We start from the raw sequence: 25,868 nt of genomic DNA, 5'->3' as shown, positions 1-25,868 counted from the left end.
ATTACATTTTCAAGCAGTTTGGGTGCATAGATCCTGAGAAATCAGTACCCAGAACAACCACTTCTGGCCGTAATAACGGTCTTGATACGCCTGGGCTATCAGTCAAACAAAGCTTAGATGGCGTGTGTAGGTACAACTGCTTATGCAGCTTCAACACGATACCACTGTTCATCAAGAGTAGTGACTGGCGTATTGTGACGAGCCAGTTGCTCGGCCACCATTGGCGAGACGTTTTCAATTGGTTAGAGATCTTGTGAGTGTGCTGGCCAGGGCAGCAGTCGAACATTTTCCGTATCCAGAAAGGCCCGTACAGAACCTGCAACATGCGGTCGTGCATTATCCTGCTGAAATGTAGGGTTTCGCAGGGATCGAATGAAGGGTAGAGCCACGGGTCGTAACACATCTGAAATGTAACGTCCACTGTTCAAAGTGCCGTGAGTACGAACAAGAGATGACCGAGACGTGTAACCAATGGCACCATCATGCCGGGTGATACGCCAGTATCGCGATGACCAATACACGCTTCCAATGTGCGTTCACCGCGATGTCGCCAAACACTGATGCGACCATCGTGATGCTGTAAACAGTAACTGGATTCATTCGAAGAAATGATGTTATGCCATTCGTGCACCCAGGTTCGTCGTCGAGTAGACCATCGCAGGCGTTCCTGTCTGCGATACAGCGTCAAGGGTAACCGCAGCCATGGTCTCCGAGCTGATAGTCCGTGCTGCTGTAAACGTCGTCGAACTGTTCGTGCAGATGGTTGTTGTCTTGCAAACGTTCCCATCTGTTGAGTCAGGGATCGAGACGTGGCTGCACGATCCGTTACAGCCATGCGGATAACATGCCTGTCATCTCGAGTGCTAGTGATACGAGGCCGTTGGGATACAGCACGGCGGTCCGTATTACCCTCCTGGAGCCACCAATTCCATATTCTGCTAACAGTCATTGTATCTCGACCAACGCGAGCAGCAATGTCGTGATGCGATAAACCACAATCGCGATAGGCTACAATCCGACCTTTATCAAAGTCGGAAACGCGATGGCACGCATTTCTCCTCCTTACACGAGGCATCACAACAACGTTTCTCCAAGCAACGCCGGTCAACTGCTGCTTGTGTATGAGAAATCGGTTGGAAACTTTCCTCGTGTCAGCATGCTGTAGGTTTCGCCACCGGCGCCAACCTTTTGTGAATGCTCTGGAAAGCTAATCATTTGCATATCACAGCATCTTCTTCCTGTCGGTTAAGTTTCGCGTCTGTAGCACGTCATCTTCGTGGTGTAGCAATTTTAATGGCCAGTAGTGTAATTTGGCCTTCGATATTGGCTGAGAAGAAGTAGGGCTAATAATTGACCAAAAGTTTCCAATACCTTCGTTGAAAAGCTTCCAGACACTTAATGGCTTGGAAGACTTTCTTCGGTGGTGTTTCTTTTCACTGTCTGGGTATATTCGTCGCCCAGTGTTGATTCAAAGACGTCGTAATATCTTTTCTTCTTCTAGCAGTATGGTAAAAAAATGGTGCCGGATTTGTTTACTAGCGGATGTGCCGTGTAGCAAGCACTGCAATGGGCAGCGCATCAAGAAAATCATTCAGTTGTGCTTGCTTTGTAGCTGGCAATATTACTGAGCTGATATGGGGACAAACTCACCATTGTGTGCAGAACATGCTATGGTTTAAATAATTTTCTCAAGCTTCTCTGGTTCTTAAGCGATCAACCAATTCCAACAGTCTCATGAGCTCGAAGAAAAAACCGAGCCCTAAACTTCTGGAACAAACACTGTGCCACTGTGTCCTGCACTTGGACTGGAACCAAAACCCTGTGCAAGATGCGGAGCTGGTTGAAATGGCTGACACCTGGTTTACAGAGTCGCTTTGGATTTTGGTGTTTATTGTCAGCGCTTTCCTTGTCACTGATCTGCGATGGCTGTTTTAAAACTTTATGAATGTCGCACAAGTACCTTCTTCAGAGTTTCTGAGATATTACGATAGGTGGCAAACGTTGGTACTCTTTTTGAACTCACTCACTTGTCTTCGTTCACACGTTAAGAGTCATTTCTCTGGTGTCGTATTCCGTCTGCACTGCGACACCACCTAGTGATAACTTGAGGCCACGTACGGGGCAGTCTCTGTGGCGATGGCAAGCTTCGTTCACATGGTGTGAGCTCCATAACAAACTGGAGCATCAAGAATGAACTGACATAAAAAAGGAGTGACTTTTAATTCGACCTAAAGCAATGTGATTGCAGAATGAGACGAAAGTATTAAGTGAAGCAATAAAGGAGTTTTGAAGAGAACAGAAGAGGCTGGGGAAAGAGCATTAAATGCTGGGCTAAGTCAACAGAAATAACTGGTTTAAACTGTCTATATTCTATGGTTACTAGAGTGTTGACACTAGGCAAGAAGTTTGTTTAGACAACGACTTCCAATTGCAGCAAAGTGGTATCTGTCGTTCATGATAACTTACCTCGGGAAGAGCCTTGGGCGATTTTATGTGCAAACCTCCAACTTCCACCATGTTTGGCACCAGTGGTCTTGGACATCCATGTGTGAAGTGGTAATTAATTAATGAAAAAGATACTTTCTTTTCGATCTCTGATAACTTCGGCAATTCCGTGTCGTTCAGGTACGTTTGTGCAATGGCGTCAAGCCTTGGCAGATAGTATAATTGCCGAACAATACTTGCAATTACACCAGCCAAGGTGTTCTGTACCCGTTCAAGGAAATTCATGTGTGTTGTAAGTTCGAGGAAAATATTGGGAACGTAGGCATACGGGGTGGGGTTGCCCACCATGTCGGCCATCCAGTCAGTCCCTGCGAAGGTGGACAGCACGACCATGGGCGCTCTGAACTTGTGCGCGAGCACCAGCAGGCACTCGGTGAAGAAGGGTTCCAGCACGACGACGTCGAACTTCTTTCCAGATCTGTACAGATTTCGTACGTTTTCGTCCCCCAGAAGCGAGTGACACATTGCATATCCATAGTCACAAAATATCTTCAACGTTCCAAGAAAACCTGACGGTAGTATTTCGAAGAAGTTGAAGTCACCTGCAAGATAGAAACCACCAATCAATCCAGGAAAAACTGATACACTCTAAAACACGTGAGGGATGTTCAGCAAAGTCTGGCACTCATTTTCTAAAATCTTTATTTCAGAAATTGACAAATTCAAACTTTCTTATCTTCTGTATTCTAACCACTGAATGAGTTGCATATGGTCCACTGCCACTTCTGAAAGACACAATGATGGTTGTTCTTTAACAAATATTGCAAGTTATGTTCTAACGCTTTTGCTGTCATTGCTTCATTATACGTAGATAAAAAGTGTAGGTTATAGTGCAGTTTCGATTTTCTACCTTACTCACTCCTTTCACTCGCTCCTTCACTATAAAACGAAAACTTACCTAGACCCTACACTTTATATCTACTATAATCCACTTTTCATGTCTAACTCAATTTCATTTAAATTACTTAGAAAAATTAATAATAATAAATATTTTTTGTATCACATTCACGAATTTTCTGAATTATTTTTTCCATATAAAAGGTGAATGTAAGAAAACAAAATTAAATATTATTTTATAAATATGAACATAACAAAATAAATCAAATGAATTAAGGGTGAATGCAAAAAAATAAGTAAATAGATTCAGTATCAAAAAATCCAAAATTCTATCCTTATTTCAATTTTTATTTTCCTTTGCTTCTTTATATTTCAGTTTCATGTGTTCCTTTTCAGTTAATCGAAAATTCCAAACAGTAATTAATTCAGAATATCTATATGGTAAAATAATCTTCTCCATATCTAGTACATAAATATTCACATCCAATAACATTATATACAACATTTGTCTCTAACTCCGATTTTGATCTCTTTCAAGACACTTATGTCGTGGAGTTTCTTGATTAGAGTCTCGATTTGTATAGATAAATTTTTATTAGATATTTTTGCAATTTGTAAAGCGACTTAAGCCTCAGATTGGACACAGTCCACAGTCTGCTCTAGCAGTGGCTTCGTAATTTCCATGTGACAATGTGTCTATTTTATTTTCCAAAATGTATCTTTTGCCTTCATGACGGATGAATGATTTCATGTTTATTTTAACTGTGTATATTTGGTGCTTTTCACTTCAAATCATATTAATTCTCATAAACTGTTCTCTATTGTTAAACAAATAATATTTTTAATCTTCTAAGCTTCTTCTATTTTTGACAATATATTCTGTAACTCCTTTAGATTTTGTGTCTATTTTATAACCAACCTTATAAGTGTACTTTTTTGCTCTTAAACAATAAATTTCTTCCATTATTTTTCCATTGCATTCATTTTCCTTTTTTCATTCAACTTTGTTGTTATCTGTGGAATACCGTAAATATTATTTTCAGGACAATCACTAGTGTCAAATATATCAATCATCGATTTCATACCTTCATAAAAATCTTCAGTTTGTATGCTATTGATATAATTGTCTATATCTTGATAACACAATTCAATATTTTTTACATATTTCAGTTTCATTAGTCTACAGTCAAAATCATATATCAGTTCTCTAGATAAATCAAGTACGTTCCTACTGACATAGATCCGTTTTTTAAATTGGAATTTTGTCCTGTCCACATGAATAGCAGGAAAATTTTCATTAAATATAGTTCTTGCTTTAAAGTTTGGCTTTGCTAATAATTTATCACATTTTTCTCCAGTTGAAATTAATTTTATCTAGATATTATTTCTAATACATTCCATTGTCTTGCCAAAGAATGTATTATTCATAGTTTATAAACTCTTTTCCAGATTCATTTTTGGCTCTAGTTCTCATTCCTGTATTTAAATCTATGTACTTCCTCAACCAATCCAAGTGCTGACATTTTAAAACCCTATGTATTTTTGTTAACTTCATTCCTAGAGACAGATACTGTTTAAAATTTCTATGATGAACTACATAACTAATTTTGGTTTCTAAAGCAGTGGCGCACCCTACATTACATTTACTTGGCAACGTGACTAGTTGCCACACAGTCAGTCTCCTCACACAACACTGGTGTTACTTATGTTTTAATGTTTGACCTTTTGAATAACATTATATCTTATATTTTAATGTATGACTTGAACAACTCAGCTCTTAAATCACTGTACATCTTTGATGATATGTTCTTCACGTAAGTACTGTTTGTATCACACTCGTTTACACTAATGTAAACTTTTATTAGATATTACTCTGACATTCATTTTACAGGTAGGTAATTACCTCGCCTTCTGATGAAGTCACCCTTAGAGGTGACGAAACCTGGTCAAAGTATATAGAAAACCTATGAAACCGGTTGGCAGATTTTTACATATTTTTCTAAAATACAGCGCCTAATTGCTCTATGCAAACTCAATGATACATAACACGAAAATAAAAAAAAACTACAAATACTTTACTACTTTCTAGATCGCAGAGCATACGGTACTCCATTGTGTACTCTATCTTCCTGGTTTTCTCTATACTTAGCACCTCTCTTCACTCTCTCTTTCTTCGTCGTTCCTTCCTGTGACACGTGTGGAACCACATCCAGGCTTCTCTGAAATGGCCGTAACCACAGAATGTGTACTATCGTTGTTCTAGCTGGCAGCTGATGCTTAACATTAACGGGGGATGTGGTTTCAACAACTTGGTATGGCCCTTGATACCTCGTGAGGAACTTCTTCATTTCCCCTTTTTGCGTATAGGGACTGGACAACATTACCCATTGCCCCACTCCACACTGCGGTAAACTTCCTTTCTGCTTTACTGCGTCTTACTGCCTTTCCAAAGCCTTTGTATTTGCCTTTTGTACTCATTTCCAAACATCCCGAATTTTCCTTGCAAACTGACGTCCAGATTCACCGGTCCTTCCTTTTTGTAGCTTCACCAAATCAAATGGTGACAGCATTATTCACCCCTACATTACCTCATATGGAGACAAATCGGTATTTGTATGGACTTTTGCATTGTATGCACATAAAATATGCTTCAAATACCCGTCTCACTAACAGTGATGAGAATCCACATAAAAGCTCAGCATCTTCCTGATTGTTCTGTGTACCCATTCTGTCCTTCCGTAGGCTTGTGGATGCAACGCGCTAGTCCTCAACTTCTTTACGTTCAACAATTTACACAGTTCCTTCATCAAAACATACATGCAGTTGGAGCCTTGGTCTGTAATTATTGTCTCTGGTCCACCAAACTTCAAAACCCAGTTGTTTACTATCGCTTGCGCGACCATTGCTGCCTGTTCATTTGGCATAGCTACCATCTCCACATACCTCGAAAAATGGTCTATTATTGTCAGAACGAATCCGTACCCCCATGTTGTTCGCCTGAAAAGTCCTAATACATCGATACCCAACAAAGAAAATGGTCATGTCACTTCCGGCAATCGCTGTAGCTGTATCTGTTTCCAGCTCAAGAAAATGGTTCAAATGTCTCTGAGCACTGTGGGACTTAACTGCTGAGGTCATCAGTCCACTAGAACTTAGAACTACTTAAACCTAACTAACCTAAGGACATCACACACATACATGCTCGAGGCAGGATTCGAACATGCAACCATAGCGGTCGCGCGGTTTCAGACTGAAGCGCCTAGAACCGCTCGGCCACTCTGGCCGGCTGTTTCCAGCTCAACTCTGCTCTCTGCACACATGGTGTGCATCTTGACATACTGATCCACATCTGCTTTCCTACCTCCCAACCAGTACCTCTCCGCCACTCTTCTGTTTGACGCGTAATACCCTCCATGACCAGACAACACGTAATCATGTACTTCCTTTAAAACGTCATCCCTCAAATTCGCTGGCAATACTACCCTTGGCCCTGATTTTGTTTCCCTGCACAGAAGACCACCGTACATATTAAATTGTGCCTGTGTCCGATACAGTTAACAATCGTTGTCTGCGTCCTGTAATTCTTGCCATACCGCTAGGTCATAACCTATGACTTCTACTTTTGCCACCTTCCTACTTAGTGCATCCGCATTACCGTGCTTCTTCCCAGGCTTGTGCACCACCTCGTAGTTGAACTCACTAAACCTCACAGCCCATCCAGCGAGTCTAGTGGACGGATCCTTCAACCGCAACAACCACTTCAATGCAGCATGATTTGTCACTACCCGAAATCTTCTCCCATATAAATAACATCTAAAATATGTCATTCCATAGATTACACTAAGCATCTCCCTCTCAGTCGCTGAGTAATTCTTCTCTGCTGCATTCAACTACCTAGACGCATAGTCTACAGGATGTTCTTTCGCATCAACTTCTTGACTAAGAACAGACCCTAATGCTTGATTCGATGCATCGCATGCTACTATAAACTCCTTTTCAAAATGTGGAAACACAAGACCCGGAATTGATGTTAACACTTCTTTCAGTTTGTCAAACGCTTTCTGACACTCTTCTGTCCACTCAAATTTCACACCCTTCCGTTACAATCGCGTCAGCGGCTGTGGTAAATCGGCAAAACCCTTCACGAACTTTCGATAGAAATTGCAAATTCCGATGAATGACTGCACTTCCTTAACTGTTTTCGGTTCCCGAAAATCCCTTACAGCCTGTACCACCCTCTGATCTGTTCGCACTCCGTCCTTACTGCTAATATGACCCAAACATTTTACTACTTCTAATGCAAAATGACACTTCTCCAGGCTCAACATCAAACGAGCTGCTCTTAACCTCATAAAGATTCCCTTAACCCCTGTCTATGCTGCTCCATACTACTTGAAAACACTATAATGTCATCAAAATAGACAAGACACTGCCGTGGTTTCAAACCCCTTAACACATTGTCTAGCGACCTCTGAAAAGTTGCTGGAGCGTTTTCAAACCGTATGGCATTCTGATGTACTGGGAATGGCCTCCAGGAGCAGAGAATGCAGTTTTTGGACGATCCTCTGGAGCCACCTCTGATTGATGATAACCACTTGTCATATCCATCGTAGAAAAGTACTGGCACTCTTCTAAGTCATCCAAAGTCTCTGATATATTTGGAATAGGGTATGCGTCCGTTACTGTCTTATTGAGGTATCGATAGTCACAACATAACCCGTATTTCTTAGTTCTATTCACATTTTTAGGCACAACGACAATTCCCGCTCCCCAGCAAAGCTACTGATCAATGAAATTCTCCACAGTCGGCTGCAAATACCTCAGTATTCTGTATGGTTTACGGTAAACCGGTGCTTCATTCCCTGTTGGTATCCTATGTTGAAGTAATGGAGTTACTGGTAACGGCGCTTGTAGAAGAAACAAATCCTTAAATTCCCACGATAATTCTTCCATATGCATTTTTTCACCTCCTTTCAAATGCTTAATTTTGTTACAGAATGCAGTTCTATCGGCAGTTAGTGGTTGATCGCTTCGCCGACCTCTCTAACACCATTCTTCGTCATCTGCCAAATTTGCTACGAAAACTGCTTCCCTCAAATTCGCGTCTACAGCGCTAAAATTATACGCGTTCATGGGAACTACTCGCCCTTCGTTCCACTCCTGTACACGTACAACACTACGTTTCACAAAACAACCCAGTGAACCGAAAACTTCATTATCCTCCAATGGTTCAATAACAAATACTGTACCCACAGTTAGATTTGACTCCACACTTAACCAAAGTGACTTCCTGGTGCCACTAGACACACACTCATGCGGATTAAACCTTAATGCTAAGGTACGCGTTTCAATTAGTTTGTTCATTACGCTGAACACCCCTCGCGACAGCTCTGCATTCACAACAGTTTCTCCTAGCTGAAGTAACATTCCATCAACTTCCACAATTCGTTGTCCATGGTCAATTTTGGCATCATGATGATGCGAGAAATCTACTCATAGGATCAAGTCGTAGCCCTCGCTCACCCATGGTACTACCACCATGCATGCATTAAATCGGACTTTCTCTATTCGAAAGTCAACTGTCACCGACAGCAACGTCATGACCTCCTTATCCCCCACTCCACGCAACCTATAACGTGGTGGGTCTAGCTTCCTTCGTCCCATTATATTCCTAGTAGCCACTGACACTTGCGCCCCTGTGTCCAACAAAATCTTAAACTTTTTAGTTCCTACAGATCCTACCATTCAACATTCCACTTCTGCATATGTATTCCTAGTATTGAAATTAAATGCGAGCTCCATTAGGTGGGTCTTGGGCCCCCTCTGCCGTTTAACGTTTGTCCACTCACTCCTATCTCCACTTTGCCATCCCTCCCCCCCCCCCCCCCGCCCCGCCCCCCCCCCCTCCCGCTGCCGATTTCAACCACTTCCTCTATTCATTGGTGATTGGGTACATTGCCTTTGCACATGTGCTATACGACCACACTTAAAATATTTCACACCCACTGTAAACACTGTGTGCCTCTCGTGTACCCCTGTTGCCACATCTATTTCCTCACACTGAATTGCCAGCTGAATGGCCGAATACAATTCTTCCAGATTCCCTTTACGCACTTTCCGTGACATATGCGCCGGTAACCTTCTCAAAAATACATCAAGTGCCCTTTGTCCGGCCTCCTAAACTGAACACTATTCCCTCCATCACTCTGACCCAACTGGTAAGTATATTCAGTAATTTCCCTCATCCTGTCCGCAAATTTCTCCATCGTCTCACCCTGTCTCTTTCACATTGTACTTCACCCTCTCTATGGTACTGAGCGCTATTCTGTTGTTTGTACCTTTGTAAAAGCCCTTCCTTTAACTGATTAGGCTGTCCCACCTTCCTTTAGGCATCAGAACACCTTAAATACGTTTTCGCTTCACCCGTCAATCTAATCTTGGCTATATGTAACAACTGCTCATCAGACCAACCATTCATCACCGCTGAAATCTCCAAGTCCCTCACAAAGGGACGCACATCCTACGATTCCTTGCCAGAAAATGGAATAAACTCTCAGCAGCTGGATCAATCTCCTGCACCCTAGGCAACAACAACCGAACGGATGCGGTTTCCCGCTCACTTCTACATGTTAATTGATTTCTCAACTGTGTATTGTCTGCTGTCAATTTTGCTACTTTTTCCAACAACATCCGTACCACTTCTGGTTCCGACACACCTCGAATCCCTCACTCTGCCATTGTGTTGCTTTTGTTCCCAGTTAATGCCGAAATAACACATTTAAGTAAAAGAATAACATCACTCCCTACATCTCAGTACCATCATACTTGGTAACATCATACTCAAAGCAATAAAAAAGTAATTAAATGGAACGAAATAAATAATAAATCTTACTGCCCCAAGTAGACTAACACTCACTCTGACAAAAAAATTAATGTACCTACACAAAACATCTAAAATGTGGCTCCTGTTAGGCCATACTCAAAACACAAACAAGAAAGAAAAAGTCCAACACTCAAAAGAAAACTGGTCAAAATTCACCACATCTTATGACTGTAATGCAGGCGGTGGGCTCGAACGTCGTACTGGGCAGATGAAATCCGCTGTTCTGACACCAAATGAAGTGGACAGAGGTAGAAAGAACTGTATTAAGACTCGACCAAGCTTTCCAAATGATTTATTTGTTTCCACTACAGTGCCCCGTTCACCCCGGTCTGCGTCACAGGGTCCCGCAATGCAGAGGCCAGCACCCCAGCTACCCAGTGCAACACGCTGCTGTGTATCAGACTTGTACACCAGCAGAGTTGTGGTGTTGTCACGGTGCCGGCAGTCGACTCAGCGACTGGCGTCCCTGCTGACTCAGCGCCACATGGTGTGAGCTGCAGGTTGCCAGCTGTGACGTTACCGGCGTGGCTGAGATCGCGGCAACCACAAGTGCCCACAATCCGGCGTCCGAATCTGCAGCCCTCGCCCCAAGATGTCTCCAGCGTGTGTTGGGAGCCAAGACGACTGCCCGCAGTAGCGAGCCGAACAGTGGCCCTCCACTGACTGACTGGCTACCGACCCCGTGTCGGCCTCAGAGGGTCGATCAGTGAACTGCCATGGACTGGAATGCTGGCGCCCCATCTACTGCAGCATGTAGCTGGTGGTGTGACATACCCTGCTATCCAGGATAGTTGCCACACGTAAATGAATCTCATTAGAAACCCACACTTATTTATACAGGGCTGTGCACCTCTGGTTTGCTAAAGCACTGCTCTGAGTCACGTACTCTTAACACCTAGGTAGGCCAGTCAGCCTCTGCATTTACTCTTTTCAGTGGGTCTACGGCCCTATGACCTCCATTCTACACTGCAACCACTGGTAGCATAACTTACTGTCAGCAGGCCCATGCTGGGCTGTAACTTGTGCACTCCAAAATATTCCACTAAAACTGACATTTCCTATCCCAAACAGTAGTCCTGCTACATAGTTTTTATGAATTGATGATCTTCATTATGTAAGGATGTAGGACATTCATATTTTTTAGATTGTTCCATCAGTATTTCATAACGTTTAATTATTTATTGTATAAAAGATTCAGATAGTTCCTGATATTTTAAAATTATTTCCCAACTAACTTTATCTTTAAATTCCATTAAATATATCTTCAGACAGTATTTGTTAACCTGATGTATTTTCTGAATCTAATTTATCTTGAAATTCTCTAATAAAATCTTCAGATAATTTGTGACACCTTGATATATGATTCCAATTCAGTTTATCTTGAAATTCTCCTATAAATGTTCTGGTCATATCATAAAATATCGACATTAATTCATTCTATTCAAATTCACTAATTGGATTTTTCTTTTTAATATAATCAACACTATTTCACCATATGTTTCATTTGTTAGATACAAGTCACATTATTGTTTTTAATTCATCCACTTCATTGAAATGGCAAATGCTCATGCTTGGCTAGCTAATGTTATTATTCATTTCTTCATTAAGATTATGATTATTAATGAGATTATGTACTGAAGATGAACTAATCCGAAGGAGCTGATCAACAAATTATTGTTTCCTAATTTTAAAATATCCTTTAAGGCATAATTCTTTTGCTCTAGGTTTCAGTTCATTGACTTTCAAAATATTGAAGCTCGCCACTTAGTAGAAACAATTTTTATTAGATTAGTAAAAATATTAAAATTCAAGAAAGTATCATTTTCCTCTTAAAAATTTATCCAGTCTTTGAACAAAGAAATGCATTAATTACAAATGACAGTTTAACTTTTCCATATGTAATACGAGACAGGAAAAATTCCCAATCTGAAAATTTTAAACAGGTTTAAAAAGATTGTATTGATTACTAAGCCACCAGCTACACTTACATTCAGATATCAATTTCATTAATGAACAGAGATTGTATTCATTAATTTTTAAATGTAAAAAATTAGAAATCTAACAAAAATTTTTCTCTTGAATTGAGTGAATTACAGATCTAATTAACAAGCTTACTTATAATAATAATTAAGTTTTTATGATTATTGATGAAAAGAATAATTCAAGGTATTGCAAAAATCAAGTTACTTATGTTTTGGATATGGACAAAGGAAAGCAATTCAAGACCTTTTAAAAAAATATTGTAAATCGTTTGAAAGTGTTCTTAGTCCTACCACAGGACCATCTAAATAATTACAAAATAAAAAATCAAGGAAAAAGATCTATATTCATTAGTTATGAGATCTAAAATGCCTTTACCAGAAAATTTTCAAGATTGGGTTTATGAAGAAGTTTTACCATCAATTAGAAAATATGGAGAATATCAAATTAAAAAAGAACTAATATATTTTTATAAAGTTAAGATAAATGATAAAAATTATTGCATAGAACAACCAGAAAGTATAAATAGAAAATGAAGAATTCAATAAGTATAGGGGGAATGAATAGAAAATTTAAGATAAACAGTTCATATTGCTTCATAGATAATATACAAACTAAATGAATAAATAAATAAGTTATGCCTCATGTTGTTCCCCAAACAGTTAGTGAAAATTTAAGACCAACTACCGTTTTTGACCCCCCCCTGAACCATGGACCTTGCCGTTGGTGGGGAGGCTTGCGTGCCTCAGCGATACAGATAGCCGTACCGTAGGTGCAACCACAACGGAGGGGTATCTGTTGAGAGGCCAGACAAACGTGTGGTTCCTGAAGAGGGGCGGCAGCCTTTTCAGTAGTTGCAGGGGCAACAGTCTGGATGATTGACTGATCTGGCCTTGCAACATTAACCAAAACGGCTTTGCTGTGCTGGTACTGCGAACGGCTGAAAGCAAGGGGAAACTACAGCCATAATTTTTCCTGAGGACATGCAGCTTTACTGTATGATTAAATGACGATGGCATCCTCTTGGGTAAAATATTCCGGAAGTAAAATAGTCCCCCATTCGGATCTCCGGGCGGGGACTACTCAGGAGGATGTCATTATCAGGAGAAAGAAAACTGGCGTTCTACGGATCGGAGCGTGGAATGTCAGATCCCTTAATCGGGCAGGTAGGTTAGAAAATTTAAAAAGGGAAATGGATAGGTTAAAGTTAGATATAGTGGGAATTAGTGAAGCTCGGTGGCAGGAGGAATAAGACTTCTGGTCAGGTGACTACAGGGTTATAAACACAAAATCAAATAGGGGTAATGCAGGAGTAGGTTTAATAATGAATAGGAAAATAGGAATGCGAGTAAGCTACTACAAACAGCATAGTGAACGCATTATTGTGGCCAAGATAGATACGAAGCCCACACCTACTACTGTAGTACAAGTTTATATGCCAACTAGCTCTGCAGATGAAGAAATTGAAGAAATGTACGATGAAATAAAAGAAATTATTCAGATAGTGAAGGGAGACGAAAATTTAATAGTAATGGGTGACTGGAATTCGTCAGTAGGAAAAGGGAGAGAAGGAAACATAGTAGGTGGATATGGATTGGGGCTAAGAAATGAAAGAGGAAGCCGTCTGGTAGAATTTTGCACAGAGCATAAGTTAATCATAGCTAACACTTGGTTTAAGAATCATAAAAGAAGGTTGTATACGTGGAAGAACCCTGGAGATACTAAAAGGTATCAGATAGATTATATAATGGTAAGACAGAGATTTAGAAACCAGGTTTTAAGTTGTAAGACATTTCCAGGGGCAGATGTGGACTCTGACCACAATCTATTGGTTCTGACCTGTAGATTAAAACTGAAGAAACTGCAAAAATGTGGGAAATTAAGGAGATGGGACCTGGATAAACTGAAAGAACCAGAGGTTGTACAGAGTTTCAGGGAGAGCATAAGGGAACAATTGACAGGAATAGGGGAAAGAAATACAGTAGAAGAAGAATGGGTAGCTCTGAGGGATGTAGTTGTGAAGGCAGCAGAGGATAAAATAGGTACAAAGACGAGGGCTGCTAGAAATCCTTGGGTAACAGAAGAAATATTGAATTTAATTGATGAAAGGAGAAAATATAAAAATGCAGTAAATGAAGCAGGAAAAAAGGAATACAAACGTCTCAAAAATGAGATCGACAGGAAGTGCAAAATGGCTAAACAGGGATGGCTAGAGGACAAATGTAAGAATGTAGAAGCTTATCTCACTAGGGGTAAGATAGATACTGCCTACAGGAAAATTAAAGAGACCTTTGGAGAGAAGAGAACCACGTGTATGAATATCAAGAGCTCAGATGGCAGCCCAGTTCTAAGCAAAGAAGGGAAGGCAGAAAGGTGGAAGGAGTATATAGAAGGTTTATACAACGGCGATGTACTTGAGGACAATATTATGGAAATGGAAGAGGATGTAGATGAAGACGAAATGGGAGATACGATACTGCGTGAAGAGTTTGACAGAGCACTGAAAGACCTGAGTCGAAACAAGGCCCCCGGAGTATACAACATTCCATTAGAACTACTGACGGCCTTGGGACAACCAGTCCTGATAAAACTCTACCAGCTGGTGAGGAAGATGTATGAGACAGGCGAAATACCCTCAGACTTCAAGAAGAATATAATAATTCCAATCCCAAAGAAAGCAGGTGCTGACAGATGTGAAAATTACCGAACTATCAGTTTAATAAGTCACAGCTGCAAAATACTAACGCGAATTCTTTACAGACGAATGGAAAAACTGGTAGATGCAGACCTCGGGGAGGATCAGTTTGGATTCCGTCGAAATGTTGGAACACGTGAGGCAATACTGACCTTACGACTTATCTTAGAAGAAAGATTAAGAAAAGGCAAACATACATTTCTAGCATTTGTAGACTTAGAGAAAGCTTTTGACAATGTTGACTGGAATACTCTTTTTCAAATTCTAAAGGTGGCAGGGGTAAAATACAAGGAGCGAAAGGCTATTTACAATTTGTACAGAAACCAGATGGCAGTTATAAGAGTCGAGAGACATGAAAGGGAAGCAGTTGTTGGGAAGGGAGTAAGACAGGGTTGTAGCCTCTCCCCGATGTTATTCAATCTGTATATTGAGCAAGCAGTAAAGGAAACAAAAGAAAAATTTGGAGTAGGTATTAAAATTCATGGAGAAGAAGTAAAAACTTTGAGGTTCGCCGATGACATTGTAATTCTGTCAGAAATGGCAAAGGACTTGGAAATGCAGTTGAACGGAATGGACAGTGTCTTGAAAGGAGGATATAAGATGAACATTAACAAAAGCAAAACGAGGATAATGGAATGTAGTCAAATTAAATCGGGTGATGCTGAGGGAATTAGATTAGGAAATGAGACACTTCAAGTAGTAAAGGAGTTTTGCTATTTAGGAAGTAAAATAACTGATGATGATCGAAGTAGAGGGGATATAAAATGTAGACTGGCAATGGCAAGGAAAGCATTTCTGAAGAAGAGAAATTTGTTAACATCGAATATAGATTTATGTATCAGGAAGTCGTTTCTGAAAGTATTTCTTTGGAGTGTAGCCATGTGTGGAAGTGAAACATGGACGATAACTAGTTTGGACAAGAAGAGAATAGAAGCTTTCGAAATGTGGTGCTACAGAAGAATACTGAAGATAAGGTGGATAGATCACGTAACTAATGAGGAGGTATTGAATAGGATTGGGGAGAAGAGAAGTTTGTGGCACAACTTGACTAGAAGAAGGGATCGGTTGGTAGGACATGTTTTGAGGTATCAAGGGATCACAAATTTAGCATTGGAGGGCAGTGTGGAGGGTAAAAATCGTAGAGGGAGACCGAGAGATGAGTACACTAAGCAGATTCAGAAGGATGTAGGTTGCAGTAGGTACTGGGAGATGAAGCAGCTTGCACAGGATAGAGTAGCATGGAGAGCTGCATGAAACCAGTCACAGGACTGAAGATAACAACAACAACAACCGTTTTTGAAATTATTTGACAACGATTACAAGTTCACTTACTACGTTATTATCACTCAAAGAAAAGTTTATGAAAACAGTTATATAGGATTGAAGATAGACATACAAATTGTAAAGAAATATTATGAGTTAATTCCCATTCCAAATCAGTAAATTTATATCAATGAATGAAAGAAGCTTTAACATTTTAAATGATTACACTCAGGAGCAATTTATTAATGATATAATAAATCTACATATGGCAAATTGAGTTTATATTTTGAGCAAGTGGTGTCCCACTCTCTGAAAATTAAATGATACTAAAACCAGGGGTGCAGAGCAAATAGAATTTTAATATTTTACAGAGGAATCAAATTATCCCTGCAAAAATTTTGAATTTTGTTCATACAGAATTGCAGAAAGGAGTTTCTCCCCTCCTTAATATCTTAAACTTTACTTATTATTGATATTCAGGGTCTCAGATGGAAAACCCTGGAAATACAAAGCAGATGAAATTTTATACATAATTTATGACTTTTTTCAAGTGGGTAAATATTTACCTATGTGCAATAATTAAAGATTCAATGGATGAAATATTTGATAACATACAAAAACATTAAATAATTTAAACAAAAGTCAGTAACCGAATATTATGATACTGAAATAAGATGAGAAAAACATAATTTTATTAAATATTAAAAAAACTAATATAATTATTTTTATTAAACAGTGTTAATTCCATTGATATCTAATTCAGAATCATATCTCATGACATGCTTACATCTTCAGACTGTGTCAATTTATTTGAATTTATTCAGAATGAATCAGGATACTTTATAACAATAATGGCATTTTTCTTATAAATTATAAAGAGAGTAATCTGTGGTAAAGCCAAATACGTTACAGAGTTACTGGAGCATAAATATACTGATGATGCAATTGGAAGACATATATATATATATATATATATACTGATGAGAAACTAAAATATGAAAATATATGTAGGATCAACAATTTACTGGGTCTAAGTCATAATGAAAAATAACCATATTTATAAACAAATCTTGACTATAAAAGTTGATATTTAAATCAAATATGCCTCTTGCTAACATGTTTACTAAATTTGTAACTAAAGAAGTATTAAAACCATTAGAAAACATGGTCAATACAAACTGCATTCAACAACTTAAAATTTAGAACAACAAATTGAAGATTTACATATTGGTCAAGATATGGCTGTGTGTGTTCTGAAGAAGAGATGAATCTGAAAACTTCATGAGAAATATTAAATAATCAGAGAAATACAGCCACATGTAGTTACATAAGATGTTAATTTTGAGACATATATTTGTTCTTGTAAAATTAATTGATGACTAATCTGAATACAATTATTATGTCATTAGAATACAAAGAAGAAATTTACAAAGACAATTGTATGGAATTATCCAGATTGTGAAGAAATGTTAAGACTTGTATACAATCCTAACTCAATAAATGTTTATGAAAGAAAATTTGAGGATTGTCTGTCATCAGTTATTTCAATATTTGCATGACTGTACTCAAGAACAATTGATAACTGATATAATTAGTCTTCATGAGACTAAATTAATGTAATTTTAAGTACCACAGTAAATAACTTACAATTGCTTTTTAAAGCATTCATAAATACTAATTTCTTCTCCATTAAGATTGTACAAACAATTCCAATCAGTGAACTGAGTTATGAATTTAAATACTATATTTGTATTGTCATCAGGATAACATCCAGAGAGAAAAAAATGGAGAGAATTTTCTCATTGGTACTGTTTGGTAAATTTATATATATAAATTTTAGAAGATATTTTTAAATTTAGGTAGCTGATGAAGATGATGAAAATACGAAGAACAAGGGTCGTCAAACATGCAAATTATCTCTCAACGAAAGTAAGTTTTCAATTACTTTTTTGTAATTAAATTTTATATAACATTCATAACTATTTTTATATAAGTCTGATAAGTAAAAGTCTCCAAGTCCAATATTTTATTCCACCAACTCAAATTTAAAATCCCCAAATGGTTCTGACATTGAACTGTTTTTGCTAACTTTTATCTGAATATTAAAATATACTTGGACGTTGCCCAAAGACTGCTTTAGTTGCAGCTTATCTTCTTTAATAAAACATTTAGCAGAACAAATATTATAATTATTATCAAACTGATTTAAAGTTTCAATAAAGACTTCCATTTATATATAATTTTTTTATAAGACAGAACTATATTGTGACACCTAAAGCAGTCCAAAGACTGCTTCTTTATTTACCAATCTGTTATATGTATCATCAACTCTTAAAAAATTTAACATATGCTTTATTATCTTTCCTTTTAAAAACCTTTTCAGGAAGAAATACATCAGGACAGTATTTTCCCTATTATTCACACTCATAAAAATTCTTTTACTTCTTCACCATTTAAATCTTCCAATTTTTATGCGGTTGTATAAGACACAGTTCCCAGAATGAATAACATCTTTGATTTCAAAAATTTCTGTTGTTCAATTGGCTGCATTTCCTTTTTCAAAATGTCCCTTATGTTTACAGATTCTAACTTTAGTTCCTTTTTTAAATTTCTTTCTATCTTTAGCTATAACAACAATTGGTTTGTAATTTCTTTCATTAACTTCTGTTGGTTTTCTTTTATAATTGAATGTTTTGTGTTAGGTAATTTTGAGACTAAATCAACTCATCCTTGAAGAGAAATTTTTTCCAAGTCTTTTCTTTCAATACTCTGTTAAAACTCTTAACAACAGTTGCTTTTAATTTGGTAAAAGTTGAATAATGATTAATATTATACTTTTCATCAATTGTTGAACATCATTATTATAATATTTTTTACCATTATCTATTTGCAAATTTTTTTGATTGTGGCCTTCTCTAAATATTTTTCCAAAAGCATCAACTGAATTTTTACCTTTTTATCTTTAACTGGAATGTCCTAAATTTTGAAGAAACATCTATAACAGTTAATAAATACTTGTATCCTTCCTTCATTTTTGAAATTACTTTCACACTACCTGAGTCCATTTCAGCTAAATAAGCTTGCTATAAATCATCCATTCCAAAAGAAATTACATTTTGTGTTTAAAATTTTTCTCATTGGTTTATGTAATTCATTAATAATTTCTTCACAAATATTGAATTTTTTCAACGAATTTACTATTTTTAGTTTAACATACTGTACAAAGACCCTTAATTCTTTGTCTTCCATTTTCAGTTGTTACTCTGCGAGGGTTATATGTTTTAGCTAACTTTTTACAATTCAAAGAGTAGATATGGTTTTCCATTTATGTAGGATAAACATTTACTAAGACTTAAATTATTACCCAAATACAATTAACTTTACATCAACTGACACAGTTTTTACTTTATCCTTGAATGTTACAGTTAGAAAATTTGATTTGTGTAGAATGATTTATTAATTGTTATTATTTATTTCATTTTGTTTATCTGATGCACTTACTATAATAAAAAAATCGTCAGATTCCTATCTCTGACTATATTATTACCAACAATAATAATTCTTTTAAGCCGGAAATCATTTTCAAACTTGCATATTTTTTGCTCATCTCCAGCCATAAACGTAAATTCAATTATCTGTCTATCATACACTATATTTTCCGGTCTATTTCAAGCAGATGTGAGATTTGTATGCATGCTTTTTACTTTTTCACCAAGACTTGTTCTAGTGTTGAAATTATCTTGACGAATCTGTGGTGGCATATCTGATTAAAATATTCACGGTTTTGAATATCAGCTGATTGCTGAATGCTTTTAGTATTATTTATTTACAGTGTAAATTTTACACTGTAATTCGTTTGAAGATATATTTTTCCTGGAACTTGTACTAATTAACACTAGTGAAGTGAAACACTGCTTTACATAAGAATCTATGTAGAACAGGTCAATGCATTCAATTTAAAAACAGGTGCTCTATCAGATTTATTATACAGTATTGCAGTTTTTATTTGTAGTACAGTACACGCTGTTTTAGAAGGAAGTTATCTAAAAACGTATATTTATGCCCCTGCTTCCAAATTTGTCGAAAAAGTTAGGATTGCCTAGCTTCTGCCTTATGGCCATCTTTAATAAACTTGTGTTAGTTAACGATGGGAAATTAGTATTGCAATTCATAAACAGACATTGCAAGGGAAAGGGTTACCACGCAGTGATGAAGAAAAGATCTCGCAACATCGTAGCAGAGTATTTACAACAGCGTTTCCGAAGGTGGAGGAGGGATGGTAACAACTAGAGTACATGGCGCACTGTAGCAGTAAAGCTGGCTGAATACATCACTGTTGGAGTTTCTACATTACAGAGTTGTAGCTTGCAGAAGAACATGTGACTTGGTGTTAATAGCGGCCACAGTGAACGATCCACGTGATTTTCGGAGCGATTATGAAAGGCTGCAAAATTTATGCTAAACGGAGTCTTAATACGAAATATCGTTCGTTAGGCGAGTCATATTCTTGCGTTTTCTTTTATTCATTGTGCAAATCCCTCGTTGTGGGAGGTGCACAGTAACTAAAGTTGCACTGTAGTAAAGGAAATTATGGCGTGTGGGACACCGTGCACGACTCACCTGTCACTGCAGGATGAATTGGTGGTGTTCGGAGATGCCTGCTCTAGAGATTCCGAGGGAAGCCAGCGTTCTATGTCCAGCAGTATGGCTTACCTGCGGCAGTGTAAGCGTTGGCTACGAGTATCTCTGTCCAGTTGCCGTCCGTCCGGCTGGAGGGGAAGGTGGTGACGGCGGTGACGTGGTGGCCTCGCTGCTCCAGCGTCCTCAGGTAGGTCTCGGCCAGCCCCCACTGGCTGCGGCCCACCGACTGGAACAGCCCCAACACCTGGGCCGCCTCCAGCTGGCCCGGCGGCACCCCCAGACACAGCAAAACACACAGCGACCACGCGGGCACCATCTGGAAGTTCACACCAGACTTCAGTGAGCTGGCTCGTTCAAGAACGGACCAACCCGAGATCCCGCTGATTTTCTTTTCTTATCCAGCGATTTATCTCATCCTGCCAGTTGCGTCATTCAACTTTTACGAAGGCTTTAAATGCGAACATTTTTAGGTTAGGCTTTACCGTAGCTGATACTGACATTAAATGAAACGACAAGCTTACTGCTACCAGTCACCGTTTTATTTATTTCCACGACGCGTTTGGAACGTTTAAACCTCCATCAACAGGTGGATTTACATTAGTTACTATTACACTTGTGTGTGTGTGTGTTGCGTTACGATTTTTGGAGGAACTTGTGAAACTGCCTAGTGGAGAAACAAGACACTATTTCAGAATATGGTTTAGGATTACTTTTGACAAAAAAATTAAACTAATATCTAATGGTAAACATTAAATAAGTAAACTAGAGTACCTTCAGTGTGTAACGTTCCCTGGCAGCACACACAATATTAATAAAATGAAATGACATTTAATTGTACTATGTAGGCTGCTATGAAGCAATTCGTATGTACTATAATTGTTTAACAAAAATGTTATTTAATTTTGTGTAAAGGACATTGGTTATTATTGTAATATTTTCTGTAATAATATTCTCGATGTATTTATGATTGTAATATTTCTATACTCATAATGTAATTACGAAATATGTTAATATCTGCGATGAAAAAAATGTAAAATATAGCCAGAGAGGAAAATAATAATGTAAGATTACAAAGAGACATTCACAATCAACAATAATATAAGTAGCGCTACATAATGTGTATTGTTTGTCATCTTCCTCGAGAGCTGAGAGAGTGAGGAACCTGTGACATAGCATTATATGAATGAGTAGACTTCGTTTGTCTGTATCTATCTTTAGCCGCCATTAGAGGAGAAATTGTACAGGTGTGTGATTTAAATTGTTGTTATGGTCTAAATACATTATAATTTATCAAAATTGTGTATTACTAATGTAAATTAGCTTGCCCATGTCATCTATAATATTTCTTTAAAGAATTTTCAGCACGTTTAGCGATTATCGTTGGTGTTGCTGGGCTGTGCCGCGGCCGAACGATTTGCAGCGGCGGCACATTTAAAAAATTGTTCCGCTATAAAATTAACCAAACCCGTAAATCGGGAGCAGGTAAAATTAGCAGTGAATTACGAAATATTTTTCTTTTTCAGCGATCCTGAGGCTGACTGAATTTATTACTGGTTTTACATTTGTGCATTCATAGGCGGATAATTAACGTTGAAGTTGTTAATCTGTTGGTTCTTTCCATTTCTAAAGCAAATAACTTAAACGTATAGTGAAGTGTGTTTTGTCAATGATAATTAATCGTTCAGGTCGGCTTGGCAATATTTAAGCATTTTATGCTAACAGAGATAGTCTTGTGTTCCATAGCTAACGCTGGGAAAGAATTCAGTAAATATTTAAAAACCCACTGCATCTAGAAAATGTGTGCCAAGGCCGAAATAAGTAAAAAACTTAATTTAAATAAGTTTCAAATAAATATTTTTAATCAGTTAGTTTGAATTTATCAGCATGAAAGGGTTGCTCAGGTTCACATTATTTTAAATGTGCTAAATTGTGTCTAAATGAATTTTTATTACCACATGTAAATAAGGGGTTCTACAACATATTTCGTACTGAAAGAATAAATAACAAATATTTAAAGCCATTTCTTCCACAGTTTTTCATTCATTCTCATTGTTACATAATAAATATATTCTTCTTTTTTTTATCAAAAGTGGTCACTGGTTCCTTTTGCTGTCGTAACACATCACATATATAGTGCCACATTTGTAAACAAATATGGCGTCTGGAATCAGCTGTGTGCAAGGTTCGTGTAGCAGAAGACAAGACATAATCGCAAAGTGCAAAGAATATACATCGTAACAACATTATTACAGAATAATTGTTTAAAGCATTTGGAGGTGTTTGTTTTGAGGTATCGAATATATGTGTGTGTACTTCAGGTGGTATGTAAATCCAATTTTGACAAGTTAAAACAGCTAAACATTCGTACTCGTTTATACAATCAGGTGAAATTTTAAAATGGCTTAAACTTCACAGTTGTTAATAACAATTAGGTGAAATGTTACAGACTTGAATTACAACGATCATATTGGCTACAGCAGTGAAATCATACAGTCTTTGATTGGAGTAATAAACAGATGTGAGGGGCTGGAGGCAGAAGGAGAGGAAGAGAGAGAGAAAGTGTGTGTCTGTGAGAGAGGGTGGGGGGGGGGGGAGAGGGGGAGAGAGAGAGAGAGAGAGAGAGAGAGAGAGAGAGAGAGAGAGAGAGAGAGAGAGAGAAGAAACATTTACATGGCAAGGAGACTTAACATTACATGTTGCATATATTAGCTGCCGAAAGGTTGGGATAATAGATTGGGGTAATACATTAACCAATGTAACAGTAAACTTGTTGTTTCATTTAATTTTACGAAGGTTTTTTTCTTTCCTTTTTTTTCTTCCGATGTCCAGAGAAGCTTTGCGGACGTGTGTTGCAGTACGTCCGTCTACGTGGCACTTTTCAGTTCTGAGCACACAGTAAGCACCTGAAGACGCCAGGAAAATAACGTCTCCAGTAATCAGCGCAATAAAAGTAAGAAATAGAGTAGAGAAACATTTGAATGACGCTCGAAATCACGTACAGGAAAAGAGACACGTGAAATGTTTGTCTAACATATTTTAGTTCTTATTTATAGACAAAATATTTCACAAACGTTTGCCTGATGTTTTCGTTCGCTCATGTGTAACAGTCACTGGGTTAAGCGACGGTCGGCAGCTGCCCGCACGCCTCGACAGCCGGCTGTGTAGCGCGGCGGCATGCCGCATTTTGATATCATATTCTTAATCAGAAACTCCGTAAACCCTTACGTACTAAGTTTGGTACAAATTGAACAACTACTTATTTTTTGACCAGCTTTTTGGGATTCTGACCCACTGCGCGGCAGGGACAGAGAGCGCTGAAGGCCCGGCTGTACGCGTTTCTTCCGGCGGCCTCGACCCGCTGACGTCACGGCCAGTGGGCCAGAGGCCGCCGCCGGCTCGAGACCGCGCAGTGGGACGTAGGCGCGCCACAGCTGGGGAACGTCAGGCGTCTTTGGAAACTGCGGCAGCTGAACGACACGTGAGGGTGCTTACGCCTGCAGCCGCTGATAAGGCGCGGCAGGTCTCCTCGCCAGACATTGGCCGAGCGCTGGCTCTCTGTGTGGTTCCAACATGCTTTGCCCGTTGCGTGGTTGTTAAAGTTTTACCATGTGCAGGATGTGGCGAAATAAATAATTTTATTTTATTTTATTTATTTATTATTTTTTTAAAAGGAGAGATTATGGATATGGAACTGTAACTTTCGAATTTTTGACGGGCTTTTTTACGGATTGTATTGACCGGCTTGAATGCGGACAAATTCAGTGCTGCGTGAAATTTGCCTGTAATATAATTTACAAGTCTGAATAATTACATTTTTGAATTCTATGTCATTGTTTCAGAGGTTTCACCTTAGACGTAGAATTAGTCCTTCTGCCACAATATTAATTCATTAGTCGCCATCGACGTTCTTCTCTTTGTTGACTGTGTTTATCTTCCTGAATCGGCACCGGTTCGCTTCACGAAGACGGTGGGAACCAACGAATACAATGCTACGTCGGTTTAAATAATTCTCATAAAACTTCGATACTTCTCACTATTTTTTTATTCACAAGACAATAAGACTTGCTCTGCTCGTCGCACAAACCATAAATACTAACAAGATGGCTGCCTTCCCGCACACATCAAAAATTACATCCATCCTCTACAAGGTAACAATCGAAAGTGTCTCTTAACTCCTTCTTGGAGTGCGAAACAAAAGAGAATCCAATATGAACATTACAGAGATTATATTCTACATCCCTGTCAATTTAATCTTTGGCTCAGCCTTTAAGGTATTGTATGTCTCTGCGTCGGAATGTGCCATTACAAGGGTTTGTTTGCTTGTATCATGACGTTTCTCACTAAAAGGAAGAACAATTCATACGACATCTTGCTTTTCAATTAGTCGTACAGTCGTTCAAGTTTAACAAAGGTATCAGACGAAGAGGCAAATTCACTGTCACGTATTTCAAAAGTGCACAGTGTTACCGCTTTTAGATATCAACCATCAGTTTTTCGAACGAAGAAAGGTTAGTGGCATTACGTATTCACAAAATTTTCTTATCTTCAGCCAAACTTTGCAATTTACCGGATGTATGTTACCAGCCAATATCAGTTCGGAACACACTATCAGTGAATTAAAGTGCCTACATTTTGCTGAAGGCGAGATTTCAGATTAACGCGATGAATAATTGTGAGGTTTTTAGTTCCCTACGATCTGACGAATTACCGTATTACATGAACAATAACGAGAATTTCTAGCGAATGCTTTTTTTCAAAAAAGCAAGTTCAGTAAGAGAGAATTTTAACCTCTATGATGTTCAAAACTGTGAGACATTTCTGGAGGATTGCAGATCTACTCAGGAGGGAATGACTGTGTAGAATAATGATTATACTGAGAATTTTAAATAGTGAGCTGTTCGCAATGTTTCCGATAAATAGTGTAAAGTGCTACTGGGACACAGGGACACACCGTGTCACCAAAGGGCCTCTGTCTGTAAACGGCAGGTAATTAATTATGTGCTGCTCTGGAAACAGGACTCAACACTTATCGAGACGTCTTTCACCCGTTTACTAAGTACGTGA

General features: G+C 38.3%; 1 protein-coding gene across 2 annotated transcripts in view; it reads right to left on the bottom strand.

Moving 5' to 3' along the window:
* Window positions 1-25,868, bottom strand: part of LOC126284862 (UDP-glycosyltransferase UGT5-like) — an 89,905-nt gene that overhangs the window by 26,778 nt on the left and 37,259 nt on the right. The window contains exons 2-3 of one of the 2 annotated variants that reach the window (XM_049984098.1): window positions 20,877-21,120; window positions 2,467-3,047 (exon numbers count right to left, since the gene is read on the bottom strand). In XM_049984098.1, coding sequence (XP_049840055.1) covers window positions 2,467-3,047; window positions 20,877-21,120 — 825 coding nt within the window. Of the gene's footprint in view, window positions 1-2,466; window positions 3,048-20,876; window positions 21,139-25,868 lie in introns of both variants that reach the window. The other variant, XM_049984099.1, reaches the window with a different exon arrangement.

Source organism: Schistocerca gregaria, chromosome 8 (assembly GCF_023897955.1).
Source record: "Schistocerca gregaria isolate iqSchGreg1 chromosome 8, iqSchGreg1.2, whole genome shotgun sequence".
NCBI classification, from domain to species: domain Eukaryota; kingdom Metazoa; phylum Arthropoda; class Insecta; order Orthoptera; family Acrididae; genus Schistocerca; species Schistocerca gregaria.
Note: the sequence above shows the minus strand (reverse complement) of the source record. Positions and strands in the feature narration are given on the sequence as shown.